This window comes from Carettochelys insculpta, chromosome 27, assembly GCF_033958435.1.
Source record: "Carettochelys insculpta isolate YL-2023 chromosome 27, ASM3395843v1, whole genome shotgun sequence".
In the NCBI taxonomy this organism is placed as follows: domain Eukaryota; kingdom Metazoa; phylum Chordata; order Testudines; family Carettochelyidae; genus Carettochelys; species Carettochelys insculpta.
In genome coordinates, this window is record NC_134163.1 from 8,863,254 (window position 1) to 8,878,814 (window position 15,561).

The window sequence follows — 15,561 nt, forward strand, 5'->3', positions numbered from 1 at the left end:
AGTTCCAGCTGGAGCAAAGCTGCTTCCAAAGACCTCCTTGGACATGTGGTCACCAGCCTCCAGTGAAGCCAAGGGAGGTCCCAGCCTGGCTCAGCCCTGGGTCTGCAATCCAGGCCTGTGTGGCCATGCTGGTGCCTGCTCTGGAAACGGACACCTTGGCTGGCCAGGCCAGCTCTGGGCACTGCTCCGTTGGTTCACGGCAGGAGGTTTGCAGACATCTCACCCCCTCCACCTGAGCAGTGGGAACGGCCTTCTCGTGCCCCGTCCAGCTGCTGTTCATCCCAGCCCCTGCAGCAGCTTGTCTCTGCCATACACCACACTCTCCACCGCCAGCCCCCCGGCTGACCCCCCACTGTGCTGCCCAAGAGCACTGGGGATCAGCCCGGCTCACTACAGCTGCCTGCAGGGTTTGTGTCCATCCAGCTGGGGGGGGGGTGGAGGGGGCCAGCAGAGCCCAGGCCGGGCTCTGTGAGATACTAACGCCCCAATGGCACCTCAAGGGGACGAGATCGCTCAGCCCCTGGCTGGTTTGCTGCGCCCCTCTGGACTCCGGCATGGTAAACCCACCTCCTGCAGGGGTAACACCCCCGCCTCCCGGCATGTTCACAGCCACAGGCCCACCCAGCATCTGCTCCTCTAAGGCACCTGTACCTCTTGCATTACTTCTGTCCTCGAGCTGGGCCGGCCAGGGGATGGCCAAAAATTTCACCCCTGCTCTCTGATGGAACCTGCTTCTTAAAAGGGCTGAGCCCCCCCCCCACCCCCCCTGTGCCCCAATGACTTCTAGGGGCACCTGGGGCTCTCGGCCCCCTGAAAACCAGGCCTAAGCTGTCTCAAGCTGGGCACTGAACACTACTGGGCATGCTTGGCCTCCCCAGTGACTCACCCAAGGTCACCCAGCCTGGCAGTGGCAGAGCCCAAGCTTAAAGCCTGGCGTCTTGACCCCCTACCCTGGGCTCTGCCCCCTGTACCCCATCCTCTCTCTGATGCAGGTGGCTGGGGCTAGCACGGGGGAGGCGAGGCAGAAGGAAAACAGCCAGTTTTATTAGCAACATGGGTAACAAGCACCTTGTACAAATCCATTCCAAAGCTCAGGCCTCTATACAGCCGGGGAGCCCCTGCCCCAGCCCGTCCTTAGCCAGCATACAGCACGTTGATTCCAGGCTCTAGGCCGCCTGGGATAGGCAGGGACAGGAGGCTCCTTGCAGAGCAGCAAGAAGGGCAGCGGGGCCCCGCCTGGGAGAGGGACCAATTCATGGCTGAGGCTTAATACGGAGTTTAACCCATTCCCAGTGAGAGGAATGAAGGATCCCGCCTGCCAGGGAGGGGTGGCAGCCTGGGGGCAGCTGCTGAGGAGAATTAAGGAGCTAAATTAGCTGTTACCCCTCCAGAAAGCGCTCGCTTCTGAGGCTGTTGTGGGTCCCAGTCTGAAAGCAGCTGCTCACGGCCCCAAAGCCACCGCTGTCAGGAACCGTTAGGAAAGGGGCCACTCAGAAGACAGAAAACTTAATGCCACTTTCTTCAGCCAGGGTAGGGCCACACCTGGGCCACCGCCTGCAGCTCTGGTTTCCCGCTCGCCCGTGGAATGGGCAGAGGGACAGAGAAGGTGACGGAAAAGAGCAGGAGATGGGGCGGCTCTGCGGGAGGAGAAGTCGCCCAGAGGGACTTTTCCTAGCTGGAAAGAGCCAGGAAGGGCTGGGATAGAAGGAAGAGCTCTTAACCCTTCCCCAGGACACAAGAACCGGGATCCCCCAATGGAATTAGCAGGCAGCAGGTTTAAAACGAACCCCCGGAAATATTCCTTCCCACTGTGCACAGTCTGCCCCTGCGACTCCCCTGCCCGCGGAGGTGACGAAGGCCAGAATCAGGTAGGTCAGCCCAGCAAAGGGGATTAGCCCAGACAAGCAGGGGTGGAACCTCAAGCTCTGGGCAGCTGGGGGCTCAATAACAGCCCTGTTCTGCTCCCCGGGGCTGGGGCACGCAGCCCTGGCAGGGGGCACGCAGCCCTGGCAGAGGGCAGGGTCCTGGGCTAGACGGCCTGTTGGTCCCACCCAGTGCAGCGGTTCTGATCTGTTATGCCGTGGAGGGACAAGGAGCACCCAGGAGTCCGGGGGCTGCAGTCAGGGCCCAGTAGAATGTTCCACGCCCCTGCTTCTAACCCACCGGACAAACGCTGGGCCCCAGGCGTAGGGCAGCCCGTGACCCCGTGTCCTGAGCTGCAGCCACCCGCCACCCCTTTCCAGCCCAGGGGTGTCCCAGAGGCACAGCTGTCAACACAGCCCATTCCTGCCCTCGAGGACAGCCCGGAGAGCTCATGGCATGCAGACCTGCCGGGATCTGACTTAGCGTCCTCTCTGGTAGTCAGGGCGCCCAGGTCCATCCATGGGGCATCTTTTCCTCCCTTTGGCACCTGTTGCTTGTCCAGGCTTGTGGCACCCACAGGGCAAACCCCCCAGGCTAAGGGGCAGCCACTCACCGCCAGGGAAGGGGGACAGCCAGGGTGCAAGGTGGCAGCCTTGGCCGGCCGTAGCACACCCAGCAATGGCTTTGCTCCTAGAAATCACTGCGAAGAGTTCGGAGGTTCTCCGGGGGAGCTGCTCAGGGCCAGGCAGAAGCTGCTAGGAGCCCAACTAACCCCGTGCTGGGAAAGGGCCAGAGAGCTGGCGGGGTGGAGGGTTGGTCCCTGGGAGGTCTGAAATCCTGTGTTCCCTCCCAACTGGAGCCTCCTCGCACGTCCGCCTGCCCAGCCGTCCATGCAGGGCCAGGGTCAGTCCTCAAGGGTGGCCCTTCGCTCCTGGAGCTTCCTCGCCAGCTCCTCGGTGACGTCTGTGGGGAAAGAGCAGGCAGCTGTGCAGCTCCGGGGGCTGACTGGAGCCCAGGGGACCTGACATGCAGACGTCAGCTGTAACCCCTCCCCAACAATGCCCACCACAGCTGGGACCACAACCCAGGAGTCCAGGCTTCCTGACCCCTGTTCAGGCCACTCAGGCACAGGACAGCCACCGGCAGCCCCAGCTCTCGCGCCAGGAGCCCCTTACTTGTGGGGAGGTCTCCAGCCCACGACGCGGCCAGGCGGGGCGCGCTGCTGCCATCCTTCCGGAGGCTGGAGACACTACTGGATATCCTCTGACACGGGCCTGTAGCCACTGGGCACAGAGAAAGCAGAGCCGGCCATCAGGGGCTGGGAGCCCACATCGTCTCCTGTCCCGCCTCCCATCCGGAGATCCCTCTGCGGCCAGGTGTGCTTGCAGGGGTGGCTGTCAGGGAACCCTGCAGGGCACAACCTAGGGGCTACTCCTGACGCCCCAGGCTAGTCACTGCCCTTTTCTGTGCCTCAGTTTCCCCCCATGCAATGAAGCTGGTGGCACCGAGGCTCCGCAGACAGAACGTGCTGGAGGATTATCTCCAGCAGCATGGGTAAGGTGTGTGTTTGAAGAGCGCCAGCCAAATTGCACGGCGCTCCCGGATGCCAGGGTCCCCAGCCAGCAGAGTCAAGTGAGCACACCCTGGGGACTCAGGAGAGCTCCCCCTTTATCTCCACCCCAGCTAGGGCACATCCCCCCAGCCCAGCTCTGTGCAGGCCTCTCTTGGCCCCCTGCTGCTTTTAGCCAAAGGGGGCAGAGGAATGGCGGCAGAAACGCTTTGCAATGGGGTCAGCTGGGCTCAGTGTTGCTTAGCCCCTGGGATGGGACAGGAGGCCCCACAGGCAGCCCCACGGGCAGGACAGACAGCCCCACAGGCAGCCACTGGGATGGGACAGCCGGCCACTCGGGAGGGACAGCTGGCCCCTTGGGCGCGCTCTGCTCCTGTGGGGGCCAGATAAATGGCTGCCAGGGTTTGACCAACTCCCAGCCCGAGCAACTGTTGGATGCTGCACCCCCACTGCCCCTGAGAGCAGGCGCTCGCCAGGCCCTCGCCTGCCTCCTCCGTGGCTGAGCTCCAGCAAGCGCGATGAGACAGGGCGGTCAGAGCGCGGGGGCAGGGTGGTGGAGACCAGAGCGCCCAGGTGTGGTGGGGGGGGGGGGTGTTGCCAGGGCACCGAATCAGCCAGTACCTGGTTTGTCTGTCTTGCCGGTTGGTCCGGGCGACCCCTTGAGCTCTTTGCCCGCTGCCCACATCACCTTCACAGCGCCCACCGTGGCTGGAAACGAAGGGGAGACACTCAGCCCCAGCCCCCCGAGCTGGTCCCTGCCGCCCAACGGGGAACCTGGAGAGAGGGGGCCAAGGAGCACCGAGCCAGCCTCAGCCTGAGCTGCCCCCAGTCCGCCCCCCAGCCCCTGACCTGGGCCCTTCCCAGGCCCTCGGCTGCCAACCCCAACCAGCAACTTACCTCACCGGCGCCTCGGGGCCTGAGAGGCTCTGGGCCTCCGTGGCTGGGGTGGAGTTTCCTAGCCAGGGCCCCCCCCCCGTAGCATCTCTGCCCCTGTCCAACCCCAGCCGGGCTGCCGCGTGCCACCCGCCTCCCTCCCTCCCTCCCTCCGGGTAAGAACCCGGCTCCGCGCTGCTGCCCACGCGCTCCAAACCCCGGGGGACGAGGACCCGGCCATGCAAAGCTCGACCGGCAGCAGCCCAGAACCCCCGACCGGTCCAGGCACACGAGCCCAGTCACCACTGCCGCCAGCCGCACGCTCCTCCCGGCTCGGACTCCAGCTCCTGCCTTTCCCCAGCGCCGCCCAGAGGCCTGACTCCTGCTCTCCGACTCCGGATCTGCCCTTCAGCCCGTCTCCCGCCTCTGCTCCCTGCAGAGAGCCCTGCGCCTGCTCCGCCCACTAGGCCTGGCTCCCAGTCCTACTCACATTCCAAGGGCCTGCTGGAGCCAGGCTGCCTCTGCTGGGCCTGTCACCTCTCCCTCCTCCTCCCTTTTCACAGGGATCCCCCACGTCACCAGCCAGCCGTGAGGCGGGGGGTAGATCTCCCAGACCCGCAGCCTTGGGAGCGCCAGACACAATCCACCTTACACTGGCAACCTGGGCGGGTGGACAGGAGTCCCCCAGGCGACCGCCTGCACTGGCCTCCTCTGGGCTCCCAGCGCGTGCGGCACCTTCCCCCTGTATCCCCAGTTCTGTGCATGGCCCAAGGGCCGCCAGAGCATCTTCCTGTCCTGAGGGTGGTGGTGGGAAAAGGGGAGTGCGAAGCCCAGGTGTGCGATGAGAGGGGCAGGGCCCGGTGCAGCCTCTCGTAGTGGACACAGGCCCCATTCAAAGGGTCTCCCATCACAGCCTGCGCACTCACAGCGAGCTGGCTTTGGCTTCGTTCCCGCGATGGCCGCCACATCTGGAAAACACAAGAGCATGAGAGAAGGGGAGTCCGGTTTTGGGCCCCCCCAGTATTGAAAGGATGTGGATGTGCTGGAGAAGGTTCAGCAAAGGACAACAACAACGATTAAGGGGTTGGAGACATGACCTACGCGGAGAGGCTGAGGGATTTGGGCTTGTTTAGTTTACAGAAGAGAAGACTGAGGGGTGATTTAATAGCAGCCTTCAACTTCCTCAAGGGGGGTGCTAAAGGGGATGGAGAGAGGCTGTTCTCAGTGGTGACAGATGACAGAACAAGGGGTAATGGTCTGAAGTTGAAGAGGGGGAGAAGTAGGTTGGATATTAGGAAAAACTCTTTCCCCAGGAGGTGGTGAAGCACTGGAATGTGTTGCCTAGAGAGGTGGTGGAATCTCCATCCCTGGAGGTTTTGGGGTCCCGGCTTGACAAAGCCCTGGCTGGGATGACTTAGTTGGGGTTGATCCTGCTTTGGGCAGGGGCTGGATCAGATGACCTCCTGAGGTCCCTTCCAGCCCGAGCATTCTATGATTCTAAGGGGAGGGCGGGGTGGGTGGTGGGGAGTCTGTGCTGGGCTGGCAGACTGGGGTTTCCACGGGACATTTTTCCCCAGAGCCAGGCAGGGGTCCCTTTAGTGTTTGCCATCCACAGGCAGAATAATTTTTTTCTGTGCACCAAGGCATGTGAGGATGCGCACCACCCACAAAAAGCACCCGCTGCCAGCGGTGGGTGCTCTGCTAACCAGCTGGGCAGCACCTGAATCTCCCCTGGGTGGTGCCCAAGCCCTCGGCTTAGCAGGAACACTGGCAGCAGGGCCCACGCCTGCCCCGGGCACCTGCCTGTCCCTCTTCGAGGGCACCAGAGATTCAGCCCTGAGAAGGCCCAGGCAGCAGCAATGACACCAATGTTCTTTTATTCACCCGCCTGCAGGGAGAGCACAAGCCCTGCCAGCTGTGCCAGCGCAAGGCTCGGCCCCAACGAGGGGCAGACTCACCATTGTCATTCACGTAGGTCTGATCTCCTTCCTCCTCCTCCTCCTCCTCCTCCTCCTCCTTGGACACGGGCGGAGGGAGAGGAAGTTTCACCGGAGAGCTTCTGAAGGCCGGGGGAACCGTCCCGTCCCCCTTGGCACTGGCTGGGAACCAGAGGCGTGTAGGGTGAGGTGAGGGGCAGGGTACACAGCGGGGAAGTACAGACCCCAAAACACAGGGCTCTGAATGAGCTGCCCAGGCCAGAGCATCCTGACTCAGCCAGGGCTGGGGGGACGAATCCCAGGGGATGTAAGAACCAGCGTGAGGAGCACCGCAGACATGTCAACGCACCATTAAAATGGTGCCACAAGGCACAAGAGCACGGCTGTGGGGAAGCTCACAACGCTGGGGCCCCTGGCAGGGGCAGGGCACTGCTCTGGGGGAAGCTCACAGCACTGGAGGCTCTGCTGGCAGGGGGCAGGGCACTGCTGAGGGGGGAAGCTCACAGCACTGGAGGCCCCACTGGCAGGGGGCAGGGCACTGCTGAGGGGGGAAGCTCACAGCACTGGAGGCCCCACTGGCAGGGGCAGGGCACTGCTGAGGGGGGAATCTCACAGCACTGGAGGCCCCACTGGTAGAGGAAGGGCACTGCTCTGGGGGAAGCTCACAGCACTGGAGGTCCCACTGGGGCTAACCAGGCCTGGTTGCCTCATGTCTGCTCTGGAGTGCCCGTACCCTGCTGGCGCCAGGCCATGGCAGGTCTGTGGGGCCCTGCATGCACATTCCCCCAGGGCTCGGGGCCATCAAGCCATGAAGAAGGAGCCAGGTCCCTGAGCTGCAGCCAGCATCAGACACCAGCAGCAGGCTGGGCACATTCACCTTTGGGGGGCTTGGGGCAGGGGGGCCGGGATGCCCCCCAGACGTTCTCTCCATTCTCCCTGTCGGTTTCCACAAACTCTGCAAAACAGACCAGAAAGAGAGGGGTCAGCGGCTGGGAAGGGACTGGGGAGCCCGGGGCTGGGAGGGGAGCCCTGGACGGTGGGGCAGAAGGAACTGGATGGAGAGGTGACGGGTGGGGGAAGGGTTCAGACCTCAGGGAGGGCACCAGTTCTGGGCAGGGGGCCGAGCAGGGCCAGCCACCTGCAGGCATCCCCACCTCGCACTCAACCTGCCTGGCACCCTGAGTCCTCCCCCCTGCAGTCTGTGCACCCTCTCCACGACCCACACGGCCCACCCTGCCCCCTCGGGCACCTGATGCATCCGCCTCCTTCTCCACCCCCCATGCTGTGTGGCTCACGCTCAGGTCAGGTGCCCATCCTCTACTGACCCCTGGCACGCCCCCACAGCAGTGCCCCCCGAGTTCACCACCTGGGCATGCACAACCCCAGCCCCCGTGCGCCTGGAGCTCACAAGAGGAGGGAACCCACCTAACTTCTCTGCATAGTCCTCATCCAGGTGTAAGGGCACCAGGGTCTTCTTGGTGTTGGAGACGAAGTATTCCACCACCTCGGCCAGGGAGGAGCAGTAGTGCTGTGGGGAGACCAGGTCAGCCTCAGCTCTCGGCCACCCTCGGGCCCTGCTAGCTTTGTACACGCCCTTGGGGACCTGCTCCTGGCCTGCAGGGCTCTGTGCTCCCAACTGACATCCCCAGCGACTGCCCAAGGAGGCAAAGACAGTCATTCCCCAGCCTCAGACAGACCCTGGCGCACCGGAGAGGACCGGAGCATCTGGGTTGCTCCAGCCAATGACAAGTAAAGCCCCCACAACACCCTTCCGTGTGCAATCACCCCATGGGGGGAGGTATTCCTTCCTGACCCCCAGCTGGCAGCCAGCGCTTGCCCTGCAGGTTGCCAGCCCCGGCACTGTTATCCTAACTGGCCAAGGTTAGGCTGATTCCTATCCCTGTGGCTTTGAGGGATCTAGATGCCGCATTATTACCCTGCATCAGGGAGTTCCATGGGTTCACGTTACAGGAATGAATAGGGGAGCACAGCTGGGCACTGCTGCCCAGGTCTCTCCAGCTGTATGTGTGTCCTAGGCCCTATAGAGCTTATAGAGATTCTCCTGTAGCATAAGTGATCAAGGTCTGGCTTCTATGGCTGCTGCCACGTCGGTGGCTGTGCTTCCACCAGTTGTTCAGTCTCCCTGGGGCCCGGGCCAGGGCCAGGGCCCAGGCTCGGCCTAAGGTGGGGACGCAGGACAGGCCCACTCACCGGCTGCTCGACGTCAATGACATATTGCTGGCCCAGGCGGCTCACTTTGTAGTGCTTCACCACTGCCGTGCTGCAAGAGAATGGGGAGATTGCACCAAGGGCTGCGATCACAAGGGCTGGGCTGTGCACTGAGGTCTCTCTTGACACTAGTGCCAGATTTCGCACTCCTCGGTGTGAGTGCACGAGGATCCCCACCTTGCACTAGAGCCTGGAGTCACACTCCCAGCCCCAGGTGCACTGGGGCCCCCTCCACCCACCCACACTAACGCCAGGATTCACATGCCCAGACCTGTGCGCACTAGGATCCCCAGCCCACGCCAGAGCCTGGATTCACACTGCCAGCCCCATGTGCTTCACCCCCACACACTGGCCTCAGGCCTGCCCCCTACCAGCCTTGGGGCCAGCCCCACAGAGGGCAGCCGCAAGCCCCCGCTTCTCACCCATTCAGCATCTGCCGGGTGGTCACCGAGATGCCCTTCCCGTCACTCCCTGGGCGCAGCAGCATGTTGCCGCAGTCCGGGTTCCTCTCCAGCAGGACCTGGGCCTCTGTCCTGGAGACCTTGAAAAAGCAGCTGGGAAAGGCAGGTGAGAGGACAGAGGCAGTCAACATGCGGGGCCCTCCCGGCGTGACCTGGGACTCTCGAACCCCCCAGAGCCCCAGAAACCTCTGAGCTGTTGCAGCTCTGACACCGGCAACAGACCATTAGCCACAAGCCGGCCAAGTCCCCGGCCCTGCTGCTCACGTAACAGGCGTCTCTCCTGCCCCGAGCACGGCCGGGAATACCAGTACCGATGGGCCAGCGATGCACCTGAGGGCGGGGGGCTCCAGACTGGCCAGCCCTGCAGCGGGGGGAGCAGGGTGCCAGACCAGCCAGCTGGAGACGGGTACCTCAGCTCCTCTGCCTTCCACCAGGCAGCCACCCGCACATCCTGGCGCCGAGCTCTGCCCCAGCCCAGGACCCACTCACTCTGGCGGCTCCTCCACCAAGTCATAGTCGAGGGAGCTGGCAGGGAAGCGCTGGCTCAGCTGGGCCCGTCGCTCCTGCTCTTTGGCCAGAGCTTCAGACATCATGTAGATGTGGCCGGGCAGCAAGGTCAGGTTGGAGGGGACCTTCATCTGCAGGGACAAGGCCGACACGCTGACTCCCACGGGCGCTCTGCAGCCGCCAGACCAGATGGGGCTCCCGTCGTCTCCTCTCCACCACAGGGCTCCTCCCCGCCAGCCCAGGAGGTTGCGCACCCATGGATCAGCCAGCAGGAGGTGCTAGCATGGCTCATGCTCCACCAGCCCCGCATGGCTCCAGAGCTCCCTGGATGCTGACGGGAGGGAGCCTCAAAGGGCTGGGAGCTGAGCCCAGGGTGGAATCTGAGCACCCGGGGGGTGGGGGGGGACCTGCCCTGACCAGGCTAGTGAAAAGCACAGACTCCAGGCGGAAGAAGGACTGGAGGGTCCCTCATTCCTGGCAGGAGCGCTCACTGCCAGGGTAGCTGGGGGAGAGGCGAGGGAAGGGCAGAGTCACAGGCGAGATCTCCAGAGTGGGGGAGCACGTGAGCTAGGCAGGCTGGGACAGAAGCAGGCAGGGCGGGAGCAAGCCCACTTGGGGAGCGGGGAGTGTGAGGATTCAAAGGTGGGGCCCGGGGGGGCTGAAGGGAGGAAGGCCCATGCTAACCCCAGCCGGGCACGCTACCTCCACCACGGTGAGGATGAACCCTTTCCACATCTCCCGAGCCTCCAGGCTCTCGGCCTGCAAGGGAAACACACGTCACTGGGGTAAAATCCAGCTGGGGGGATGGGGGGCGGCCGGGCCCCAGAGGGCAAACGCACCTTTAACTTCACTTCTTGCCCCCGCAGCCTCAGGCTGAGCCCCACCTCATCGTCACTGCCCCGGGGGCCGCTCTGCTGGGGGCTGTCGCACAGGGCCACAAAGGTATCCAGGTCGATCTTCTCCATGTGCTGCTGGGCAAAGCACAGAGCTGTGGGTCGGGGGGGGCCAGCCAGCCCCACTCCTGCGGCTCACAGCCCAGGGCAGGGAGGTCCCCTCTAGGGCCCTGGCTGGCTCCCTGCCCCTGGCTCTGCGCTGTGAAGAAAAGGACCCCATGGGTCCGGGTCCAGATCCAGCCTTGCTGAGATGCCTGGCTGGCAGGAGCAAGGTCAGCAAACCCACCCGGTCTGTGAGCACCAATGGGGCCCACGGCCGAGGGGGCCAAGAGAGCCAACAGAGGAGAGGGGGCAGGCGGGGACTATTTTCCAGGTCAGAGGAATCGAGGTCAGTGCACCAGACACCCAGAAAGCGAAGCCGCCCTGCAAGGGACGTCCCTGGCTAGAGCTGGTGGCCACCAGGAGGACCTGACCCACAGAGTGGCTGAGCATCCTCAGCTCCCAGGGGCTGGGCACCCGCCAGGATCAGCTCCTGAGGAGACAGAGCCCTTCCTCCCACCCCCCAAGGCCTTGCCAGGCGTGGCAGGGAGTGCCACATGGGGGCTCCTCCCCAGGGCAGCTCCCACATACCTGCACGTCTCGGCTCGTGTTGTAGAAATACAGCGCGAGTCCCTGCAGGCCGGTCCAGAACTTCTTAAACTCCTGCGAGGGCAGAGCAGAGACGCGTCAGAGCTGGGAGCAGAGGGGGCCAGCCAAGGGGAGGGGATCGGAGGCAACTGCCCAGCTGACTGGCACAAACACACCCAGCCTCTGCAGCAAGGGAGGCGGTAATGTGTGCCATGGGCGGGCTCAGCCAGGAACCTGCCTGGGATGTTCGTCAGCCCTTGGGGGGACAGGGAGGGTGGCCTATGAAGGACTGTGCCCACGCCCTCCTGGCAGGCTGGCCCCTGCAGATTCAACATCCCCGTGCCGGAAGCTCTGTCTCTAAGGGATGTGCTGTCGTGCACATTCTCCTGCTGCCTGGGGCAGGTGCAGACTGGTGAGCCTGCTACCTCCGCAGGGGAGCAGAGCTGAAAAGGGCCATTGCTATCCTGGCCTGCCGGGGCAGCCACCTGCTCCACGACAGAAGCAGCGGCCGGGGCGAGGAGGAGGGCAAAGCCCAGCGGCTGCCCCACAGGGGCTGGTCGGGAGCACTCAGGAACGAAAGCTGCTGTTCGCTGTTTGCCATCAACAGCCCAGTGTTGTGACCCAAAATAAAGGATCTGCCGGCTCTGCCCCCGCTGCCAGCCCCTGCCAACAGACTGGCACTGGCCCTTGGCCATCCAGGCACCATCGCACCAAATTCAGCCCCGGCCGTGGCACCATCGAGCACACGCATGCCGAGATCACACCTCCTTGGGCCATCGGTCCCAGAGGGGCACCGACAGGCCACGATCCTGTCCACCCGCCAAAGCCAGGCCGATGTCAGGGCCAGCACCACACGTGAATGCAGACAGATCATGGCCAGATGTAGCAGGGACGCCGTACATGGGGGCGTCCCACACTGGGGCGTGGCTGGGCGCAAGCGGAAGTGGTGTTTGCTGGGCGTTTGTAGCCCTGGTTTAAAGGCTAGAGCCGAGCTCCTCTACCAGGGGCCCGGGCTCCGCTAGGGGAGCTACTGGCGGGTTTGGGGGGGCCGAAAGCAAAACCGGAATTAGACTCACTGGGGCTGAGGGCAGGAAGCTGAAGCTGCAGCACATGGAGCCCAAGTCCAGGGCCCTGAGCCCCACTGCCCAGGGCTGAGGACAAAACCTGAGCAATGCAGCATTGTGGGAGCCCCTGTGGCTCAAAGCCCAGCCCGGCGTCCTGCCCTGCCCCTGTTATTGTGGCACAGGGGGGCTGTGGAGTCCTTACAGCAGGGAGGGTGGGGTGGGTGGGGCTCAGAAAGAAAAACCCTGAGCTACGGGATAGATCGGGAAGTCTGGCTCTGCCACTGGCTCTGCCACTGACTTACTGGCTGACCCTGGGCAAGTCAGCTCCCCACTCTGTGCCTTAGGTTCCCCATCTCCCTGCATCTTTGTAAACCTCTCTGAGGTTTGTGTCACACCTGCCCCCCGGCCCCGAGAGCCAGCGCTGAGGAAGCCGGCCGGCCAGACCGCCTCCCCCCGTGGCTTTGTGTGTTGCGCTGGGTCAGAGACAATCCCACGTGCGTGCAGAGAGATAACAGCTACAGCCGTCATACAGGCGAAAGCAGCTGAATTGGGTCTCCCCGAGGCCTGGGGGTGTGGAGGGAGCCTATGGCAGAGCTCTCCTGCTCAGGTTCCTGGCTAGGCGCCCCAAGGGAGCCCTGGCCACAACCCAATTTAAGGGACGTGCTGCAGGAGAGGAGAACGGCTGGTCCTGCGAGCACACGCCAGTGCCGGAGCCTCAACCCCCTGCCCGGCAGGGGCTGCCCTGTGCCGTGCTGCAGCAGGAGAGAGCTGGTGGTCCCAGGGTGCAAGTCGTAGGGCTGGCAAGGAGCTGAGTGACTGCAATGTACTCTGAGTGACACTGTAGGGTCACCACCCCCTCCAACAGGACAATGCCACTCTGGGTATCTCAGTCCCACATCCAGGGGCTGGAAGGGGTGTCTAGAATTCACCAGGCTCCTCGAGAGACCCCCAAGCTTCTCAGCCATCCCCAGCGGATGGCCCGGCCTGCGAAAAAGCCTGTACCCGCTGCCAGCGAGCTGACCGCCGTCACACGGCGTGTGGCTTGTCCTGCCAGGAGGAGCGCCTCCCTTCCCACCAGCTTTACGGCGCGATCGAGAGCATCTCAGAAACAGCCGCACTCAGCAATCCTGACAGCGCCGGCGGGGGGGGGGCGGGTACTGGCAGCCGGGTTAACGAATGCAGCCCAGGCAAAGGGGTTTAAACATCCCACCATGTTTCAGTGGCAGCTTGTGCACAGCAGCATTTGGAAACCGACCCGCCTTCTCTCAGGCACCAGCGCCAACGTGCCAGCCCAGGGCCCGCTTGCCTCCGTCGGCGTCTCCAGGGTCAGGCCCATAAGTCATCCAACAGCCTCCAAAAAGAGTGACCCAGGCAAACTGCGCAGGGGGTGGGGCAGAGAAAGCAAGAGGGGAATATGGCAGTGGCAAGAGAAGCTAGCTCAGTGGTTCGAGCATTGGCCTGATAGGGTTGTGAGTTCAGTCCTTGAGGAGGCCCCTTAAGGGTCTGGGACAAGTAAGCGTAAACACTAGGAAGCTGGGTGGTTTATGCATTGTTCCTGTAAATCCAGGGTTGCGAGTTCAGTCCTCAAGGGGGCTATTTAGGGATCTGGGACAAAGAGATTTAAAAGAAAAGGGGTCGGTGCTTGGTCCTGCCAAGGAGGCAGGGACTGGACTGGACAACCTCCCAGTTTGAGGAGATGTAGATCTCCATGTTAATGTTGTTATTTATTTATGAGGCTGGAGAGTCCAGGGAACCGCAGGCCAGATAAAGCATTTCCATATCAGAGCTGGAGGAAATATCGATGCCAACACCCTTCCGCATCCCAACCCCAGGGATCGATTTTCCCCTGGGGCTCCGGTACACTCGCGCACACACAGCCGCCGCCCCCTGGGGCCCCCTGACACCACCACCCTGCGTGAGAGGGGAAAGGGTGAATTTAAACCTGGGCCTGCGCAGACGCGCCGAGTTCCGGTTCCAGCAGGTGGATTCGGTTTAGCAAAAGTCGCTTGGAAACAGGCTTGAACAAAAGGGGAGTAAGAAGCACGCTCCTCGGGGCCTCGTGTAAACCTGCCCCCTTCGACGAAAGCAGTGCAACCCCCTTGTCCAGACAAGCCCTTCGAAACAGGCTCAAGCCCGAATCAGCCAGTGGGGATTTGTCGCACCCCAAAGCCAGCGGCTGTGACTAAGGCCTGTTCGGAAAACGGGGGCTGCCAGCAACCTCTGGCTTCTGCCGTTTGTCTACATCTGAAGGTTAATTCTGATTAATGCAGGAAGTGGATTTCAAGGGCAATAGCTATTCTGGGGTGAGTAGGCGGGCAGGTGAGCTCGAGCCAGCCCTGGCGGGTGGCTCCAGGGGGCCTTGTCCCCGCTGGCACCAGGAGTGCCCAGAGCTTCGGGGAGGCGCTTGGCAGATCCCTTCCCGCCTGGTACACAGGACCGGGACTTGGTTTAGGGTCTGACTTGCTGCATCGCCCTGGAGCGCCTGGATCAGGCCACCTCTGGGGGGCGGTTCTGGCGTCTCTCCTCCTGCCCGGCCGGCGCAGCTCACACAGGGCGAGTCCGGACGCCCGGGGCCGGCGGCTCCAAGACCCTGGCTCAGCCGTGGCCCCTGCAGCCGAGCCCAGCCCCGTCCCGGCCCTACCTTGTCCTGCGGCCCCTTCTTCTCCAGGAAGCCCTCGTAGTAGTGCGCGGGCGGGCTGGGCCGGGGCTTGGCCTTGGCGGCCCGCAGCGGCGGGGGCAGCAGGGCCATGCTGGGCTGGGCCGGGCCGGGCCGGGCCGGGACAGGAGGTCCCGCCGCAGGGAGCGCAGGGCGGAAAAGCAGGCGGGCGGCGCGGGGGGTTGGCAGCGGGCCGGGCCGGGCCTCCCAGCGCGCACCTGATTGGGCCGCGGCTCCCGCAGGTGAGCGGCCGGGAGCGCAGGCGGGTCCCAGCCTGGCACCTGCCCGCGGCTGGCGCGGGGGGGCTCCTCCCCTTCCCCCCCCGCCTGGGTAAACACAGCCCCTGCCCCCCCGGGTAAGCGCAGCTCCCCCAGCCCCCCCCCGGTCCCCTCCCCTGGGTAAGCGCAGCTCCCCCAGCCCCCCCGTCCCCCCCCGGTAAGCGCAGCTCCCCCAGACCCCCCCCCGTCCCCTCCCCTGGGTAAGCGCAGCCCCCCCGTCCCCCCCCGGTAAGCGCAGCTCCCCCAGACCCCCCCCCGGTCCTCTCCCCTGGGTAAGCACAGCTCCCCCAGCCCCCCCCAGGTCCCCTCCCCTGGGTAAGCCCAGCCCCCGCCCCCCCCAGGTAAGCACAGCTCCCCCAGCCCCCCCAGTTCCCCTCCCCTGGGTAAGCACAGCCCCAGCCCCGCCAGGTAAGCACAGCTCCCCCAGCCCCCCTGCCCAGTTCCCCGCCCCCCGGGTAAGCACAGCTCCCCCAGCCCCCCCCCAGTTCCCCTCCCTTGGGTAAGCACAGCCCCGCCCCCCCGGGTAAACACAGCTCCCCCAGCTTCCCCCCCGCCTGACCTGGCTAAGGACAGTGCCCCCAGTTCCCCTCCCCTGGGTAAGCA

At 64.0% G+C, this 15,561-nt stretch overlaps 1 protein-coding gene across 4 annotated transcripts; it reads right to left on the reverse strand.

Annotated features, from left to right (window-relative positions):
* Window positions 1–1,030: 1,030 nt before the first annotated feature.
* STAP2 (signal transducing adaptor family member 2) lies at window positions 1,031–14,853 on the reverse strand. 4 transcript variants are annotated; one of them, XM_074978329.1, is made up of 14 exons: window positions 14,666–14,853; window positions 10,964–11,035; window positions 10,280–10,411; window positions 10,125–10,199; window positions 9,423–9,571; window positions 8,895–9,026; window positions 8,455–8,524; window positions 7,669–7,771; window positions 7,121–7,198; window positions 6,265–6,405; window positions 5,233–5,274; window positions 4,055–4,141; window positions 3,039–3,146; window positions 1,031–2,826 (listed from the first exon to the last, which is right to left on the reverse strand). In XM_074978329.1, the coding sequence occupies exons 1-14, from the start codon at window positions 14,771–14,773 to the stop codon at window positions 2,768–2,770; spliced, it is 1,356 nt and encodes a 451-aa protein (XP_074834430.1). In that variant the 5' UTR covers window positions 14,774–14,853; the 3' UTR covers window positions 1,031–2,767. The 4 variants fall into 4 exon arrangements, with proteins under 4 accessions (XP_074834430.1, XP_074834433.1, XP_074834431.1 ...); XM_074978332.1 differs by having other exon boundaries at window positions 10,143–10,199; window positions 10,280–10,408; window positions 14,666–14,849; XM_074978330.1 differs by having other exon boundaries at window positions 10,280–10,408; window positions 14,666–14,849.
* Between the last annotated feature and the right edge of the window lie 708 nt (window positions 14,854–15,561).